Genomic DNA, 19,490 nt, shown 5'->3' on the forward strand with positions numbered 1-19,490 from the left:
TTTTTTTTTTTTTTTTTTTTTTTTTTTTTTTTTTTTTTTTTTTTTTTTTTTTTTTTGTTATTTGAATTGGTACCTAACATCGCAAAAGAAATTTTGTAATCTGTTAATGTTTACTTCCATAAAATTTTTTGCTTGTAGTTCCACTGCAGTGTCAATTTAACTTTTCTTTATCTGGAATTGAACAATTATTTTGGTGGGATTGGTGATGTTTCCTCCTACGGACAATTATAGCTGAGTTCTATGATGGACGTGGGAAGTGATGTTCAAATTCGTGCTAGTGGGGGTCTTCTTGCCATACTGGAAAATGAAAGGATCGTGGACACGCTTGAACAAAAGGAACTTGGAACTTCATCAATAACGATTGATTCTGTCATAGAAATTTCTTTGTATCCTTTTACTTATTATTTTATAAGCCAAATTACTTGTACTTAAAGTTAAAAAGTAAAAAAAAATTATATTAATCCTTCCTTCACTTCTGATAAAACAGAAACAAATTTTTAAAACTCGATGCAACAGCTTTGGAAGCATTGCAGATATTTCAAACCGACAAACACCCAAGCCATATGGGCATTGGAAGAGCAAAAGAAGGGTGATTGAGAACTTACTTGTCAGTGTTGCTCTGAAGGAAACTAAACTAATATTTCTTGACGCAGGTTCTCTGTATTTGGCATGATGAATAAGGTATGCGTGCATTGGTTTCTTTTATAATTTGAAGCACATATACACACGCTATTGATACCATCTCCTCATTCCAGTGTGTGACACCCATGGGTAGACGCCTCTTGAGGTGCACATTTTCTACTAGGAACTTACTGACGGCCTTTTCTCCATATATCTCTAATTTTCCTAAAACTTGGATAATGACTGTTTCTATTTAGAAACTGGTTCCTGAGGCCATTGGTGGATCTTGAAAACTTGAATAAGCGACTTAATGCTGTATCCTTTTCTCCATCCATTGTTTGACAATACAGAAGCGAGTTTACATTGAAATGTGTAAACGATATGTATTATGTCGTAAAATTCTGAAAAAGAAGGATAAGAATATGCTTTTGTTCTTTAACAATTAACACAATAAAGATAACGTTCTTTATTTCTTCCGAGGAATTGATGCATTCTTTACGTGAAACTCTAAAGACTGTCAAGGACATTCCCCATATACTCAAGGTAGCAGGGTTTCTTTTATTATTCATAATTTCTGTAATCTATGCTTGACGAACACATTACCCACAAACATGGGCAGTTAGTTTTCACTTGTAATTGGCTTAATATGTATATTTTTTCAAATTTTCTTACATGGAAGAAATTCAATTCCCCGAGCTCAACATATTCTTCTGGTGATTGGACTTCATTCTTGAAGGTTTGTTAACCTCCTTTTAAAATGCTGTAACTTTTTTACTCTGTTGCCCGTCTAATTAGTAATCGTCATCATTTGGATGTGCCCCATTGTTGGTCAAAAAGGCAAGTCCAAGGTATGAGAGAATTGCTGCATAATTTTGTTCTGATGTCTTAACCTTTGCTCACCATTGGTTTGCATGTGACTATGTGTCACATTTAAATTCGGTCGATAATTGAATAAGTTAACATCTTTTAATGTTAAATTCATCAAATGATCTTTTATATCACCATGGATATGACTTTTAATGCACCATCATTATTGTCAAATCAAATAGTGATCATGTGAGGTTGGGAAAATCATTTTTCCTTGACAGCATTGTACTAGAATTCCTTTCCTCTTATCAAGATTATTTCCAGTTATCATCTGATTTTTATAAGAATGAGGAGAAAATTCACGGGGAGTTGGCAGCCAACTCTTTCTCTGTCTCTCTCTTTCTCTCTTCATTTTTATTATTCCAACTCTTTCTCTGTCTCTCTCTTTCTCTCTTCATTTTTATTATGCCAACTCTTTCTCTGTCTCTCTCTTTCTCTCTTCATTTTTATTATTCCAACTCTTTCTCTGTCTCTCTCTTTCTCTCTTCATTTTTATTATTCCAACTCTTTCTCTGTCTCTCTCTTTCTCTCTTCATTTTTATTATGCCAACTCTTTCTCTGTCTCTCTCTTTCTCTCTTCATTTTTATTATTCCAACTCTTTCTCTGTCTCTCTCTTTCTCTCTTCATTTTTATTATTCCAACTCTTTCTCTGTCTCTCTCTTTCTCTCTTCATTTTTATTATTACTTTTTTCCATCGGTACCACTCCCTATCGTGAGACATTTTTCATTAGCAATAAATTTTTTAACTTTTGTTTTGATCTTCTGTCTCTTATTATTTTTTCTACTGCAGAGTGTTTGCTCCCTTCTGCACGTGAATAAAATATTTGAAGTTGGCATGTCAGAGAATCTTAGAGACAACATGAAGTACTTAAATTTGGACATTGTTGAGAAGGTACCCAATAATATCTTTGACTCACTTTCTATTTGGTCAAATTGACATTTTAATGAGCCTTGTGTAAATCTTTGTTTATTGCAGGCCAATTCATGCATTACAACAGAGTTAGCTTATGTTTATGAATTGGTCATTGTTTCTTACTTCCCTGGTATTCTATTTATATTTCTGTTTAATCGCTGATGTTTCTGCTATAATGGAGAAAGAAACTATGGGTTAATTATAATTGGAGTGATGGAACTAGTAAGGGTCATTATCCCTTCACTGTGTCCTTTAAATGTACATTACCATGATTGAATTTTCTATAAGCTCATTGGATTGCCCTTTATGAACTTCTGTAATGGTCCTCATAAAATATTTGGCTTCTCATCTTGAAGGTTATTGGCGTCTTAGATGTTAGTAGAAGCAAAGAGAAATCATATGAGACAATTGTGAAGGAGGGTTTTTGTGATGAGGTGAGAGATGGTTAACCAGTTTAAGTGCTCTTCTTACCCAAGTATTATTATATTCTTAGAGGGACATATTTTGCCTGTCCGACGAGATACTGATCGTCCTGTCATCTTTCCACGGTTAGTTTGTTGGTATAGCATGCATAGAGTTGGTTTGTTGTCTTTAAGAATAATAATGACAATTTAAATCTGACGTAGTATTTAGCTTTTATTTCTGGATACATTGGATATAAACTCTTACATTCTTTCTTTTTGGATGGCTAACAGTTGGATGAGCTGAGGGAAATCTATGAGGAATTGCCTCAATTTTTGGAGGAGGTGCATTATGCATGTTTTAAAACTTCAAAAGTTAGATGTCAAGTAGATTGCACGAATGAGTTTTCCATTAATTTCACCGCTCCTGACAGGTTACATCAATGGAAGTTGCTCAATTTCCTCAGTTGTGTAAAAACAAGCTTGACCCCTGTATAGTCTATATACATCAAATAGGTCCGCATTCTTTCCAGAGCATTTCACAGAAAAAGTTTAACTTATCCATACTTTATAGGCATTTCTGCTGGAAAATTAGGACAAGTATATGAAATGGCCTATTAAAGTGATTTTATGCAACCATTTTCAATGTGTTGTCATCCCATATATTGCACCTTTTAAGAACTAGGACATGATCATTACCATCCTTTAATGCAGTGAAAAAAGAAAACCAAAAAAAAAAAAAGGAAAAAAGAAAAGAAAAAAAAGCTACTCATTATCTTGCATGGTCCGTCCGTGTAAGGTTAATTTGTGTTAGAAATCATGGATCTCTACAATGGTATGATATTGTCCACTTTGAGTATAAGCTCTCATAGCTTTGCTTTGGGCTTCCCCAAAAGGCCTCGTACCAATGGAGATGTATTCCTTACTTATAAACCCATGATTGTTCCCTAAATTAGCCAATGCGGGACTCCCTCCCAACAATCCTCCCCCTCGACCAAAGTACACCATAGAGCCTCCCCTTAATTGAGGCTCGACTCCTTTCTCTGGAGCCCTCGAACAAAGTACACCCTTTGTTCGACACATAAGTCACTTTTGTATACCTTCGCTAGCAATTTCTTTGTTCGATACTTGAGGATTTTATTGACATGGCTAAATTAAGGGCATGACTCTGATACCATGTTAGGAATCACGGATCTCCACAATGGTATGATATTGTCCACTTTGAGCATAAGCTCTCATTTGCTTTGGGCTTCCCCAAAAGGCCTCATACCAATAGAGATGTATTTCTTACTTATAAACTCATGATCATTCTCTAAATTAGCCAATGTGGGACTCCCTCCCAACAATCCTCAACAAATTTGTGTGTTATTGTCTTGCGTGATCAGTGTTATGCATATCTTGTGTGTTATTGTGTTTTCATTTTCCGGCAACAGGAGCCAGGAATTTATCTCTCTTCCTGCCTAACCCCCCTCCCCCCTCCAGGGTATTTATTATGCATATTTGAAGAGAAACTTGAAGAAGGCACATTAGAGATCCTACGAGACTTTGAATTTGCTGTAAGCTGTTTAATCTTTGTTATAACTGATAATTCTGACATTATTCTATCTGCTTTAGCTAAAAGCTTCTTAAATTTTTACAAATTCAGTTCTCTGATGTGGATGGAGATATAAAGAGATACTTTTACCGTAGTCCAAAAACACGAGAATTGGATAATCTACTTGGAGACATTTATCACAAAATTTTAGGTACTATGTGTTCGTTCCTATTACTCTGTATTTTCCTTAATTTCTTGCAGTAGATTATTTAAAGATTTTTCTGTTGGTTGCCATATATTTCAGCAGAACTGAATAAGATTTTGATGTTTAGTTCCAAATTCCAATTTATCCACAAAAATTACCCTTAACAGATGGAAATTAAAAAAATAAAACAAAGCCATTCATCTTAATTTAAATTGTCACGTTAATTAAATTACTCTTAAAATATTTGACCTTGCCTTCATTGATTCCTAGAAGACATGGAGAGGGCAATTATTAGAGACTTGGTGTCACATATACTTGTTTTCTCTCTGCATCTGCTTAAGGCTGTAGATTTCGCGGCTGAGCTTGATTGGTGAGAATATTTTCTTCTTTTTCACTTATCTCTGTCGTCTCTACATGCTACCACTTTCTTGGAGGACCCTGAATAGTTGGTTTTCTCATTGTGCATTTGAACATCTATCAATCATCTTGATGGTTTTGCACAGCTTTTTATCACTAGCACTGATTGCTCGTCAAAACAACTATGTAAGGCCAGTTTTAAGTGCAGATAGCATGCTTGATATTAAGAATGGAAGGTTGGAACCTTTGACTGTTCAGGTCATGTTGAATATTCACTCAAACTCTAATAAGCGAGTACTTAGATTTGTAGTACATATGTTGTAGGCACATTTTGCAGGAAATGGCTGTCGATACGTTTATTCCAAATGACACGAAGATTTTTGATGATGGTAATTGATGGTGCATTCCATAGCTGTATTCAACTTCAAACTGGAAATGCGCATCTGCTTCTAATAATTTCTTAAGTTCATGTCTTTTCAGGAAGAGTTATTATCATTACTGGCCCAAACTATTCTGGTAAAAGTATCTACATAAAACAGGTAAATAAATGTTCATTTTTTCCTTTCTAAAATGGTGTGCTATTCCGCGTCTCTCTCCACGTTATTGCATATTTGGTGAATTCATTCTCTTCTCAGTCTTCATTTGTAAATGAAGTAATAATATGGATCCGTAAATGACATTTAAAGCTATCTATGTTTAAAGATCTATTGCAGAGAGGGTGTTATGACTGATTGTGGAAAGTCATAACTGATTTTCCTTGCCACTGAGTGCTTTTCTTCACGAAAGATTAGTTGGATATGGTCAGAACAAGTTCACACAAACAGTTACTAATTCCAGGTTTATATTTCCTGCGATGCATCTGTTGGTTATAGCCAGCTTAGCCAGTTATGAAGGAGATGTAGTGACGGACAATTAGAAGTTAGGAAGAATTAAAGTATTTAGTGGTTAGAAGCTTCCGAGATTCCAGGAAGGAAATTTTATCAATGGACTAAACTGGAGATTAAAATGGAGGTGGATGGTTAAGGAGGATGATGGAGGCAGCACAGAGCAGAGAATAAATTTGAGCTATTTCATGAAGTGCGATGCAATACGTGGAAGGATCCAACAGAGTTTTAGCGATTGAACTGTATCACCTCTTCAATATTTTCTCTTCTACTTAATGCAAGAATTGATCATCAGAGCTCCTTGTGGATGAAGATGACTATAAGGGGAATTAAAGAGAAAATTAGAGAGACCTTAAAAATGGTGAGGATGGCTCAACTTGAATTCAGAAGTTGGGTTCACAACTCCAAAAACCATGCTGTTGTCTTACCCAGTAAACTGAAGCTTTGGCATGTGTTGGATTTATTGGATCAAATTACCATCATTCATCTGTTAACTATGCCTTTCAAGTCACTTTATGGTAGTGATGCCCCTAGGCTGAGTAACTTCCAATGATTAGCAATTCCTAATGATGTTAGCACTGGTTAAGACATATACTTTCGAGACATAGAGGTTGAAGGTTTGAATTCCTCACCCCACATGTTGAACTTAAAAAAGAAAAACTTCATGTCGCTTGTGGATCTATTATTGAAGGTATACCGCTTCTGCCTCATCTTAGTTCTGACAATGAACTCATTGTGGAACCTTCAACTTTTTACGGGATTCAACTGCATGAACCAACCTAGTTGTTTAGCTCAGAGCATTCACTAAAGGACATGGATATGTGATGATCTTTGGAACTGTTCCACCTTGCAGTCCAACAGTTTCCATCTTTGCACTTTAGAATAAGGTGCACCTTTGGGTCAGGGTAAAGAGAAATTTCCACGCTTCATGTAGTCACGAATGAGTGGGAGGATAACTTGAGGATAAGGGCAGACCAGAAATTTTCTTAGGAAGGAACAAAATTTACATGCTAACTTTTGGCACAAAATATCTTAATTCTGTATTTTAGAGGAGCAAAGAGGTAAACTACAAAATCTTAAATATTTTACATACTTTTTAAATTACGAAAAATGAAGAGGGGGCTCTCTTTCCTCCTTTGCTCTGCTTCTGCGTGAGGTGAGGCTTGGACAAAGCCTTTGCCCCCCTTTTATGTACATTAATGAGTTGAAGAGAAATGAAGAGGAATAACAAGTCTGCATAGCTCTAACCCCAGTTCTTCCGCACCTTCCAGGTTGCTCTTATTGTATTCTTGTCTCATATAGGAAGCTTTGTTCCAGCAGATGCTGCAACCGTGGGTTTGACTGATAGGTCCGCATTCCATGTGATGATATCTTCCCTCGTTCTAATGTTGCGTTTAAATTATTGCTTATCAATGATTGCATAATGGGCTTTTGCAGAATATTTTGTGCTATGGGAAGCAAGCATATGACTGCAGAACAATCAACTTTTATGATTGACTTACTTCAAGTTGGGATGATGCTCAGGTACATTCAATAAATAGCTCCTACCTGCCCTGCCTGCACAACCAGAAAAACAACAGGGATTGCAAGATATTTGTAGAATAAATCTTGATCGTTGCATATCTAACGTCTAGAGTGGAAACTTAGAATCGAGTGCTTGAGCAATGGCATGACCTTAACAGTTGAATCTGCTTATCATTGATTTTCTTTTATTAACAAAATACACTAACCCTTCTATTTAAATACTATTATGGTGAAAAATTCAGGCAGGCGACGTGTCAATCTTTGTGCTTGATAGATGAATTTGGTAAAGGTACCCTTACAGAAGGTTAGGCTCACCAATTTACACTAATTTGAATGTATACGTATGATCTATGTTTGGCAGTTGCAATGCGTAGGATTTTGTAAACTCACTGTTTTGTCTGTACAATTAAGATGGCATTGGTCTTCTTGGTGGAACCATCGACCACTTTGCAAGTTCTAATGACTCTCCAAAGGTTTGACTTCCTCTCCTAAATATTATATTGTTTTGATTGCTTGGTTTATTTCTTTCTTCACTAAGTGTTGTTTAAAGTTTCAAATCTTTTGGGGCATCAACAGCTCGTTGTGTCAATTCAGTTTTCCTTTTTACTCTTATTTTCATTTCTTTATTCAAATCTGTTTACTATAATGCCCTATTTTGATCCTGTAAATTTCATATTTGTTCTATTTTACTACCTTTTAGTGAACTTTCATAAGAATTTGTGCAGTTGAATTTAATTTTTGTAAGGTATTTAATAGAAAACTTTTAAGAGTGAAGGGGCCAATAAAAAATAAAAAATAATTTTATGAAGCTGCCTCTGGAAAATGAAAGATTTTGTTTCAAAATTACGTAGGGTTAGATTATAAGCATTCGTTAAAATGATTGCTCATGTTTCCAGGTGTTGGTGTGCACTCATCTAACTGAGCTAATTAATGAAAGTCTACTGCCAATGGTAATTCATTTGCGTTCTTCTATTCTAAAACATCTGTGGTCTTGTGACATGAAATTTCTAATGCCCCCTTTCTCTTATTCCAGTGTAAAAGGATCAAGTTCTACAACATGAGCGTGATACGACCCGACAATGATTGCACTGAAAATGAAGATATTGTTTTTCTTTATCGGTAACATATGTGATACTCATCTTTTGTTAGTTTGCTAATAATCCCAGCTTCTCCTTACGTAGCCATTCTTTTTTCATTGCTTTTGATAATCTATTTTTCTATTAGTTTCTTTAAATTTGAAATTAAAAAAGAAGATAGACATTTTACCATTTATTCTATTCTATTTAAGCATACAAGAAAAGAAGCAAGAAACTTCGCTTTAACTCAACTTACACAGACCAGAAACAAGATGTTTTCAGAGATTTTCATGGAGTTTTTCATTGGTTTTCATGGAGATTACTTCTATGCATTAGATTTTAGATGTTATCTTATGGGCCATATTGTAAATTTTAACCCTTCTTTAGCCTTAAAACATAGGATTTAATGCACTCAAAAATTCCATTTTTGACACTATTCTTTTGCAGTTTGGTCCCAGGACACGCACTTCCTAGCTATGGTAAGTAGATGACATAAATACAGAAAGATAAATCTTCATGTAAAAGTACTTTTCAGAACTGTAAATTTATATTCTGCTACAGGTCTGCATTGTGCGTTACTTGCTGGTATATCTCAAAGACAGATGAGTTTAAAACATTTCTGCATTCTTCAAATTGAAAGTAATCATTATTGCTGGGAATTAATCTTATTTCTTTCACAGGCGTTCCTGATGAGGTTATTAAGAGAGCAGCCTTTGTTTTGGATGCTATGGGGAATAACAAGCATGTTGAGCGGCTGCACAACGAGAATTTATCCGCTCAGGACAAGCTATACCAGGTGTTTTGTGACTTCAATTTTTCCTTGGGTTGTAGTTATTTGTGTTGTTTGCTGCACTATTTATGATGCCTCCCCAGCTGTGTTGGCAGAGTAATGGTGTGTTTGAACTTTGAACTTGACACAGGACGCGGTGGACAAGTTGCTAGGACTTGATGTTAACAAGTGTGATCTCAGCCGTTTCTTTCAGGGCATATTTCCTTCTTAATCCAACATCTTTTAAGGTAATCCTATTTTTCTTTCAACACACCTATCTCTCTAAACTTTAAATTTTAATTTATTATGATTTGGGTCGATGTGACTGACTGATTGAACAATAGCGGGCATGTTGAGGATTGTTGGGAAGGAGTCCCTTGACTAACTTAGAGAAGGATCATGAGTTTATAAATAAGAATACATCTCATTAGTATGAGGCTTTTTAAGAAGCCCAAAGAACTTATGCTCAAAGTGGACAATATCATATCAAAGAGCTTATGATCATGTTCCTAACCGAACGTGTAATAACGTGTAGTATACAATATTTTTAAACTAATTATGTGTAACCTGTTAACTATTTTTTATATCGATAATTTGTTTGTTTGTGTCACATCACGTCAAATAGTTGCTCTTTAATTACGGTTCTTTCTAACATAAAATGTTCATATTTAAATGAGTAGAATCAGAATGAAAAAAATATGAGACTTTATTGAACTAAATTTGTCATTGATCCGTACAGTTTCCAATTGTAGCATCTTCGGAGAGACTTTCAAGTATGGTTTACAGAAGATTCCGTCCCCAAGTGGAGGTAATACAGACAACATTAAGGGGGAATTGTTAAAATAACATCTTTTTGCTAATGCTTTGATACCAGTTCCATTTTAGTTCCATGTTCAAGTGTCCAATTTTATTCTCTTTATTTTTTAATTAACCTTAAATATAATTTTTACGGTTAGTTTTTTTTTTTTTTTTTTGCATGAAAATTATTGTTAATATAGCTAATTTTACTTTTAAAAAAAAATTTGAAAAACTAAAATTCAAGATTTATTAAAAGTATCGGGAAAGTCATGTCAACTCAAATGTAAGAACATGATCATATTAAATTTTTCATAAAGTGGATAATGTAATTATAAATACTTGATGCTTAGGATTCAAATTGAAATCTGAAATTGAAATCGATACTCGATAGTCTCGATATTCTCAAGCATCCTCCCGGACATGGTCAAGTTACTTACTTGTCTTAGGTACTTTTAAGTGAAAACTATCCCTATAAATCAACATTGAATTATTTGTTTTAACTTTGTATTTCTTATAATTGGATTATCAAAAAGAAAGGTGTTCTTTTAAGTCTTTCTCCACCAATATATCCTTAAGATTACTCTCATTCAAATATATCGTTTAATTTATGTACTTCTCATTTACTTGAGCACCATAGTTTTATTACAATTAAAAAATTTATTATTAATTTTAAAAAGAAATCTAAATAGGAAGTACATTGTCTAACTCAATTAGTTAAGATATATATCCTTAACTAAACCGTTAAATATTCTTTGACTGACAAGATGTTGAGTGTTGTTCAAATCTTCATCTTCACAAGTTATTTGCATTAAGAGTGTGTTTGAATTAATTTTGTAAGTGATAATATAAGATCAAAAACAAAATCTTCCTAAAGCTTAGGAGTTTCTTGGTAAGATCTTACTATGATTCTAATTTTACAACTTCTAATAAAATGGAAAACTCTCTCATTCATTTACCTTTCTAAATAAAAAATTACAACACTCAAATAAACAAAAATTTACGCCTCAACTCTTATATTTCATTTCTTTTTGTTGCATCAATTTCTTATTTTTCGTAATCTTTCTTCACATAAAAATTTATAGAACATTTCTTTTTGTTGCATCAATTTCTTATTTTTCGTAATCTTTCTTCACATAAAAATTTATAGAATCAGTACCAGGAAATAACGTAAGATTAGCAAAATCATCTTTTTCCTTGGTGAGATTTCTTCATCACAACTTCGTGAATATCTACTTGCTTGAACTCTTAAAAGTACCTCCATTTTCATTAATGTTAACATGAAATTAAATTTTTGGTTTGAAAGCTACGTTTCAGCTCTAATATTCATCTTCATTTTAAATCGCATGTCGACTAATAATAATATTTCTTGACATAGGATTATATAATCGATAAGCTTTATAATTCTCAATATAACCCACCATAATATATATTTTTTCCTTGAAATTTATCGTCTAACTTCTCTCTTAGTTTATCTCAAATATAAGAAGCTNAAAAAAAAAAAAAAAAAAAAAAAAAAAAAAAAAAAAACTCAATGACTGAACATATAATTTCTCACTCTACTATACTTCATAAGGAGTCATACCAGACACACTCTAAGCTAGAGCTCAATTCAAGAGGTAAGAAATACGTGCAATATATGATATCTTTTGACTTTTAAGATACTTCTAGCCATCTTTATGAACGTTTTTTTTTTCCTCTCAATTACTCCATTTTGTCGTGGAGTTATGAGTAGTCTTTTGATAATAAATATTATTCTCCTCGAAAATTTATAAAAAAAACTACATACTCACCACCATAATTTGAATTCGAATTCGGCATCTAGTTGCCTTATGCAACATAGTCACGTTACTTACTCTTCGCTTCTAAGAATGAAGACTATCCTATGAGAGGTCANAAAAAAAAAAAAAAAAAAAAAAAAAAAAAAAAAAAAAAAAAAAAAACCTTATGAGCAGCTACACAAATTTTTGTAACTTACACAGGCATTTAACTATTTAGTTCATATCCAAGCTATAAAGGTTGGATTGAATTAATTATTTTTGTTTAGATTAAGTGAAATATTTTGAAAACCGAAAATCCGGCACGGTTTGTGGGTTAACATTTTTTTAGTCATGTCAACCTGACCAACTCAAAGATAGAGTTACAACCAAATCTAATCTTGCCCTATTTTTTTAAAAAAATTAAATATTTTTAACATTTATAATTGATATTAGTGATGTGTTCGGACTTATAAAAAAATTTTAAAAAATAATAACGCCACAATCCAATTTGAAAATGGGTCATAAATTCTATTCGAATAGCTCGCACGTCTAACTAAATCATTTCAAAATTTTGAATTGGTCCAAATTATTTTTCTAACCATTTTTTTGGAACGAGGTAGAGAAGAAATAGATAACTGTAACCCTTTATGGTATAATTTGAAAGATAATATTCTTATTTTTCTAAAACCCTAAAAACCTACATCTGCCCCTTACCCTCTCTATCTTCCATTTCTTGGGGACTCAGGACTCTCCGATTATGGCAGCTTTTCAACTCACAAATCTATCATCTTCTTCGATTCCCCCTCAGTTTTATCCCAAGACATCCTTCCTTCCCTCCAACTTTCACTGGACTTGTTCCTCCTTTAATGGCAAGCGGAAATGTCCTTCTCGAAGACACCATGTTGGTGTTGTGGGCTGCTCATTTTCGCATATGGATTCCGCTAAGATTAAGGTAGTGGGTGTTGGTGGAGGCGGCAACAATGCTGTTAATCGCATGATTGGCAGCGGATTGAAGGTGGGTTTTTCTCCTTGCATTGCATAAATTTTGCTTCATGTACAGCGACTTGGATTTGGGAGCATTCTAGAGTAGAAATTCGTGTAGATTTGTGCATTTTTTCTTTGGAGTCCGTTATCGGATTGAGCCTGTAGTTTCTTATGTCTTCTGGCGATGATAAATGTGTTACATAGCGTTTATATAAAAATTAAATCATTTATTGGATCCATAAACCAGCTTCATTACTTCGTGGGAATGGTGAAATTTGTGATCATTCAATTAAATAGATTTTTTTTGTTGTTGTTTGTATTTACGGTATAATGTGCGCTCAAGTTTATATTTGTTGCTTGGGTATAATGGAGACTGATGGTTACGGTTATTGAGTTTTGTGTTAGGGTGTTGATTTCTATGCTATAAACACGGATTCTCAAGCTCTATTACAGTCTGCTGCTGAGAATCCACTTCAAATTGGAGACCTTCTGACGCGTGGGCTAGGTCAGGAACCTCGCCTTTTCATTTGGTTCTTGTGGCTTTTTGGGAATGTGTTCTGAAGTTCATGTGACTACGTAACCGTGTGGCTTAAGTAGTTGATTTCTATTGATGAATGCCTTTGACTTTTGTTGATTTGTACCTTGATAGAGATGCAGGTACTGGTGGGAATCCACTTTTAGGGGAACAAGCGGCAGAAGAATCAAAAGAAGCGATAGCCAGTGCTCTCAAGGGCTCTGATCTTGTATTCATAACGGCAGGTATGGGTGGAGGCACTGGGTCTGGTGCGGCCCCAGTCGTTGCCCAGATTTCCAAGGAGGCAGGTTACCTGACTGTTGGTGTTGTTACTTTTCCATTCAGCTTCGAAGGAAGAAAGCGATCCTTGCAGGTATATTTCTTCCTTTTCTAAAACAAAAGAGGATTGCATATTTACTTATTGACTGATTCCTTTGCGATTTGATGGACTTAACCTCTTCCTAACTTCCCTGGGTTTAGATTATCTTAGGGATGTGTGTGATTTAGCCCTTCAAATTTTTGCTTGTGGTGTGTAACAAAGTAGGATGTGGTGTTTCCTTTTGCTTAGGTAAAAATGATAATCGACTGAATAAGGGGTAGCCTTCTGTAGAATGTGTTGAAGGACCTTGTTTTAATCCAACTAGTCAATGGTTTCTGTTCTGGCTATTGGGGGTTGGTTGGTTGTAAGTTTTGGAATAAGCTGGCTGCTGGTTTTACATTATGTTTTCATGCAATCAACGGCTATATTTGAAATATCACTTTCTTGTGGATAACATGGAGGGCAGGCCTCTTTCATCTAGTGATATGGAAGATTTTGAATTCATTTTTTCTAATATTTTAATGCTGATTTCTTCTCAGGCTCTGGAGGCCATTGAAAAGCTGCAGAAAAATGTTGACACTCTTATAGTAATCCCCAATGATCGGTTGCTTGATATTGCTGATGAGCAGACACCTCTTCAAGATGCTTTCCTTCTTGCTGATGATGTCCTACGTCAAGGAGTACAGGGAATTTCTGACATAATAACGGTGAGAAGTGTTTGTGATACATATATCTTTCCTCCGCATTTTGCATGTGAGATGAATGACTTGGTTTGAATTAAATGAAAATAGATAAACTACTTCAGAATAGACATTCACTGTGGAGTTTAATGGGTTGAAAGAGAAGGGGCATGGTGTTANGGGGGGGGGGGGGGGGGGGGATCATTTATTATCATTGAAGCTCAAACATTTTTCTACATATTGAAGTGGATTGGCTGTTGTGGAGCTTGACAGAGCTATAGGGTTATTTATCAATCTAAGGACGAACTTTTCGAACAATTGGGTTAAGGATGAGCTTGACAGAACAATAGGGTTGTCTGACAAATCCACAACAAGCCTGCAGATATGTGAGCTTATGATGATGTTGTTTGAGCCTCAATGAGTTTCACAGAACAATAGGGTTGTCAAAGAATCCTTCATTTTCGTTGAAGGTGATCTCTTCACATCTCTCGTCCTGTGTAACTAGAGCGGGAAATAACTTTGATAACAGGAATGCAAACGACCAATAACTTCATTTATTTTGCTAAATGTTTAGAAGTAAATTCTAGATTTAAATAATACCCACTGCATGTAAAGGTTGGTGCATATAGAGTTACCATCTTCGATCAATGATTTCAAATGTCTGTTTATTTCTGCGTACTTGAAAAAAGAATGTCCGACTCTCTAGTTGTTTTTCTTTTTCTATTTTTTAACATATTATGAACACTTTCATGACACCGTTTTTCTTCTTCCTTTTTTTAATAAATACTCTTCTCGAGCTAAAAGCTCACAACCCATTATTCACTAGAAATGAAAAGAGAAAACCTACTTGTTTGATTCTATTTTTAGGTTTGATTTCTACACCTTATTGTAAGGCATACTGTTGGTTACCTTTCACATTTTTAATGAATTGTATTCACTTTTAATATTTGAATTTAGAAATTAGATATGCTTTTTCCGTGTTCAATATTTAATATGTCAAAATAAACACACATATTCACTAGTTAAAAATATTAACATATCTGCAACGTTTATGTCCTTTTTAGAAATTGATGTGTTGTCATGTTTGTTTTATGTTGTCTCTGTGTCATGTATTTGTCTTTGTTCTTCTTCTCATCATCTACCAATCTAAGAACTGTAACTAAATGTCCAAGACCTTAAGATCAAACACAATTGTAGTCCAAAAAATGAGCATCAACGATTTGCTTGCCTTGTTGTACCTTATTCCATTTACTATTTTTCCATTTGTTTGTAATGAACATTTTTCACTAGTGTTTTGACAATATATGCTTGATATTGAGAGGCAAATCTTCCAATTATTTGAAGTAAACATTACTTTCATGTTGTTCATTTGACAATCTTGACATTGAGAAAGAGAAAACGGAGGCAGAAAGAGAGATTGAGAGAGAAAGAGAGTTTTAGGGAGCGTGAAAAATTAAGAAAAAGAGAGGTAGTACCGTAGAGAGACAGGAACTTGCCTGAGGTAGGCGTGAAATCAATTTGTTACCCACAGTACTAAGGAAGGAGAGTTATATGATTATGGCTTTTGGCTGACCTCCAGATGTGTATATATATGTCAGCAATTGAATCGTTGAGGCGTGCTTCTCTACACCTCAACCCCTTTTTTGATAGGCATATTTTTTAACATGTGTGTCTAAAAGGTGGCATGCCTTTGCCTAAGTGCACGTTTTCATGCACTTAAAAACACACAAGTCTATGAGTTGCTCATCCTTGGATGGTTGAGATGGAGAGGCGACATGCTGCTTTCCCTTCAAGTTGGTCAAGCAAGGGTAATTATTTGAGATCAGTCTGATGGTCGCACAAACTGTTTGACTTGCTATGTAGGCTTCTATCAGACTTCCTAATTTTTACAATCGTTCTCATTTGCTTGGCCATTATTTGGTTGTTAGAGAACTTCTAATAAACAGACGTACCAACGCTTTTATTGTGTCGAGCATGGTGTGGTGCATCGCAAAAACTTGTTGAGGCCTCAATAGTTTCCAAGTTTTCTGATGTTTTTTTATATCAATGTTATAAGTAGCTTTAGAAGCTGACTCAATTAGTAAACATTTGTGTCATTGCTAGTTGTTGCTTACTATTTATCTAGTATTCACTTCCTCATTTTCCAGATTCCAGGGCTGGTCAATGTGGATTTTGCTGACGTGAAAGCCGTCATGAAAGACTCGGGAACTGCAATGCTTGGAGTTGGTGTTTCCTCTAGTAAAAATCGCGCAGAAGAAGCGGCTGAGCAAGCAACTTTGGCTCCGTTGATCGGATCATCCATTCAGTCAGCTACAGGAGTAGTATATAACATTACTGGGGGAAAGGACATAACTCTACAGGAAGTGAACAGAGTATCTCAGGTTATGAACTTTTGACATCTGAACTTATTATATGGATTATTCGATATTCTCTATTGCCTTCTGGTTCCGTTGACTCGATTACCATGCCACCATTTTCTCTCATCGTTTAGGGTTCGAATACAAACTGATGTTTTGTTTGGGGATATAAAAAAAAATGGCAGGTTGTGACAAGTTTGGCAGATCCATCTGCAAACATAATATTTGGAGCAGTTGTGGATGATAGGTACAGTGGAGAAATCCATGTAACTATAATTGCAACAGGATTCTCTCAGTCCTTTCAGAAGACATTGTTAGCTGACCCCAGGGCTTCCAAACTTATTGATAAAGTGAGTGGAGGAGTTCAAGATAAAAGCACCAAGACTTCTTCAAACCTTCCTCTTAGCTTATCATCGCCTGCTGCTGCTGCTGCTTCACCGACACTTCCTAATCGAGGTCGAAGGCTCTTCTTTTAGCTTCTTTTAGCCAATATTCCCATTCTATTATTCTTGCAGAATTTTCACCTGCCTTAGCAAAGCCTCGTGAATCTGTGCTTGTATATGTTATTTTCTTGCAAGTTTAGTTGCTTCAACTTGAATGACAACAAACAGCCAGCCTTGCAGGCATCCTCTTCCTGCCTGCTGCTAATTCATTGATTTGTTATCAGCAAGTTTCGTCATTTGAAACAAGTAATGGTTAGTTAGTTGATTTTGATTGTGAATATGATGACTGTGTTTCATGTTTCTGTTTAGAAAAGTTAGCTTTGTCTATGTAGTTCGCCCATTAAACAAATTAGCATACAAATAGGAAGCCAGGGTTGCGAATTTCAAATATCCATATCTTACACCTACTTCATCTCCCCTCCTTGTCCTCATTTCATTTGAGAAATTTGGAGCGACACCCATGTCTGAACCTCCCAGCGCCCACTTGCAAATCAACCATCATGGAGTTGTGCAGGTACACTAAGAAGTCGATGGAAATGTGGCCAAGTTTTATGACACAACTTTTGACTAAGTCTGGCAGTACTCTTTGGACGTGATGTTTTAAATGCTTTCCGCTATGTTAGAAAGAATGATGGTCTATTGTGATGTGTGATCCAAGCGATTGATGGATTTTACCTCCCCCATTGAGCTTGATTTTTTTGCTGGTATGTTTGCATGATATAATATGTTTAGCTTTGGGTGTTTAGTTGTATTCTCCCGATGATGACCTAGGTCAAGATATCTCCAGTAAACCGAGTAACTTAAGATCATGAGTGACTACCAAAGACTCTAGATCTTAGTGCTCCCAGACTAAAAAATATCCTGGAATTGGAAGTTCGTGCTAAGCCACCTAGCTGCCCCAAGAATCCAATAGACCTTCTTAGCTCCCAGTAGATTATGTGTTCCCGACTTTAGGTGATCGATAGAAATATCTTCCTAACAAGCATGCTAAGAGAACCAAGTTAAGATTATGGTGTTATAGCCAGAGCGGTTTAGGTTTACTTGTTGACCTAGGTCAATACGTTTCTAGTAGACCTTACACCCCAAAAGGTTTACTTGTTGACCTAGGTCAATACGTTTCTAGTAGACCTTACACCCCAAAATTATGGGCGACGATCAGAGGTCTAGACTTGTGTACACCCAAAGAAGAGATTAGCTCAAGAAATTAGTCCTAAGAGTCCTAGAAACAAGAGACAAGAATAAAACTACCTAGAAGCCCCTAAGAACCTAGTGGACCTCCATAGCTTAGACGAATAAGGAAGCTTAACAAATCTAATAGTAGTATCACCTGAGTCTCCGCTCCTATCTCCTCTGGTACATCCTTAGCGCTAGTAGTGCCCTACCAAGCGATAATAGTATAGGTACTATCAAGTCGGGTCTAGGTCAAATAGTGTAGTGCGTCGACCTATTGTGTGTGAAAACAGTCAGGAGTCCCTTAAACAAACTCACTATATTGTAAACCTGCCTTGAGAGGGATGAGGGACCACATAGGTAGACTGCCAGAGTACACGAAGTTGCTCCCCCAGATGTTGATTGTATGATTTTTTCTATGGAAGGGTCGCCAGTTAACCTTACACAAATGTGTTCAGGGGAGATGTCATAATGTCCTACGAGATCTGATGGGGTCGCGCCCTCAAACAAGGATACCGAATGTCCACTGTTGAGGCTATGTAAATGTACTAAGCATGAGAACATAAAGTTTGTTCACCCCGAGATGAAATTCTTTGTCCAAGAGATTTTCAGCACTAGAACTCAATGAACAACTTTCAAACCTCGATAGGGTCTATGACACATCAGAGTATCGCTCAAAACTTCAAAACCTACTTAGAAACTCAGAGAGCTGTAAACTTAAGCCCGACTTCTTAGAACTCAAAGAAAAGCCCATGATAACTTACAAGGTTAATGATGCAATGAGAGTCTACTGGTAGATTGCTTAGTGATTTCGTTTTCAGGTGCTTGTAGGTTGCCAGTTGAGTTGGAAGAGCGTTCGATAGTTGTGCGGTCACAGAGGGAGTCGATTCGTCTTTATCTTTTGAGTAATTTGTATTTTAATTTTTCATTGTATTCCGAGCCCATGTTTCTATTTGTAATAAATTGTTATATTGATTTGTATCCCCATGTTTCTATTTGGAATTATTATCCTCATCTTTGAGTCAAATAAAATAATCAAAGTTATTATTAAAATCTAAATAAATAATCATACGCATAAATCTCAATCTAGAAGGTTTGAAAGAGTGAAATTTTCTATAAAAATAAATTGAAAATCCGTTTGAAATGTCTAAGACATCAAGACTTCGAGACTTCATCCAACATGCAAGAACAATACGTCAAGTTTTCTTGAGAACAAATACTCTAGCCCTCAAGTTAAGTATGTATACGAGAATTAATCAAACTTAAATTAATACAAAATCAAATTTATTATAACTAAATTTCTTTGAAGTTTCATG

At 35.3% G+C, this 19,490-nt stretch overlaps 2 protein-coding genes across 11 annotated transcripts in view; both read left to right on the plus strand.

The window, feature by feature from the left end:
• LOC111810758 (DNA mismatch repair protein MSH5) overlaps positions 1-10,042 on the plus strand; it is a 12,533-nt gene extending 2,491 nt beyond the window's left edge. For 5 of the 10 annotated variants that reach the window (XR_002817439.1, XR_002817444.1, XR_002817443.1 and 2 more), the window contains exons 7-34: positions 232-386; positions 488-589; positions 654-681; positions 756-787; positions 879-936; positions 1,078-1,164; positions 1,301-1,357; positions 2,280-2,381; positions 2,466-2,510; positions 2,759-2,836; positions 3,098-3,148; positions 3,238-3,319; positions 4,286-4,359; positions 4,449-4,548; positions 4,813-4,912; positions 5,046-5,135; positions 5,224-5,288; positions 5,380-5,438; positions 7,055-7,131; positions 7,221-7,307; positions 7,550-7,611; positions 7,719-7,780; positions 8,204-8,257; positions 8,341-8,426; positions 8,831-8,862; positions 8,945-9,179; positions 9,304-9,400; positions 9,892-10,042. Coding sequence is in view for 3 of the 10 variants with exons in the window: in XM_023697533.1 (XP_023553301.1) it covers positions 232-386; positions 488-589; positions 654-681; positions 756-787; positions 879-936; positions 1,078-1,164; positions 1,301-1,357; positions 2,280-2,381; positions 2,466-2,510; positions 2,759-2,836; positions 3,098-3,148; positions 3,238-3,319; positions 4,286-4,359; positions 4,449-4,548; positions 4,813-4,912; positions 5,046-5,135; positions 5,224-5,288; positions 5,380-5,438; positions 7,055-7,131; positions 7,221-7,307; positions 7,550-7,611; positions 7,719-7,780; positions 8,204-8,257; positions 8,341-8,426; positions 8,831-8,862; positions 8,945-8,968; positions 9,064-9,179; positions 9,304-9,384 (2,046 nt within the window). In the remaining 7 variants the exon portion in view is untranslated. The remainder of the gene's footprint in view (positions 1-231; positions 387-487; positions 590-653; positions 682-755; positions 788-878; positions 937-1,077; positions 1,165-1,300; positions 1,358-2,279; positions 2,382-2,465; positions 2,511-2,758; positions 2,837-3,097; positions 3,149-3,237; positions 3,320-4,285; positions 4,360-4,448; positions 4,549-4,812; positions 4,913-5,045; positions 5,136-5,223; positions 5,289-5,379; positions 5,439-7,054; positions 7,132-7,220; positions 7,308-7,549; positions 7,612-7,718; positions 7,781-8,203; positions 8,258-8,340; positions 8,427-8,830; positions 8,863-8,944; positions 9,180-9,303; positions 9,401-9,891) is intronic. The other 5 variants (XM_023697533.1, XM_023697534.1, XM_023697535.1 and 2 more) reach the window with 5 other exon arrangements.
• A 2,344-nt stretch (positions 10,043-12,386) lies between these two features.
• On the plus strand, positions 12,387-17,284 carry LOC111810797 (cell division protein FtsZ homolog 1, chloroplastic-like). Its single transcript, XM_023697591.1, has 6 exons — positions 12,387-12,722; positions 13,097-13,196; positions 13,349-13,578; positions 14,064-14,231; positions 16,352-16,585; positions 16,747-17,284. Exons 1-6 carry the CDS (start codon positions 12,465-12,467, stop codon positions 17,035-17,037), a joined length of 1,281 nt encoding a protein of 426 aa, XP_023553359.1. The 5' UTR covers positions 12,387-12,464; the 3' UTR covers positions 17,038-17,284.
• The last annotated feature ends 2,206 nt before the right edge of the window (positions 17,285-19,490 follow it).

The sequence above is a fragment of the Cucurbita pepo genome, chromosome LG14 (assembly GCF_002806865.2).
Source record: "Cucurbita pepo subsp. pepo cultivar mu-cu-16 chromosome LG14, ASM280686v2, whole genome shotgun sequence".
Classification (NCBI taxonomy): domain Eukaryota; kingdom Viridiplantae; phylum Streptophyta; class Magnoliopsida; order Cucurbitales; family Cucurbitaceae; genus Cucurbita; species Cucurbita pepo.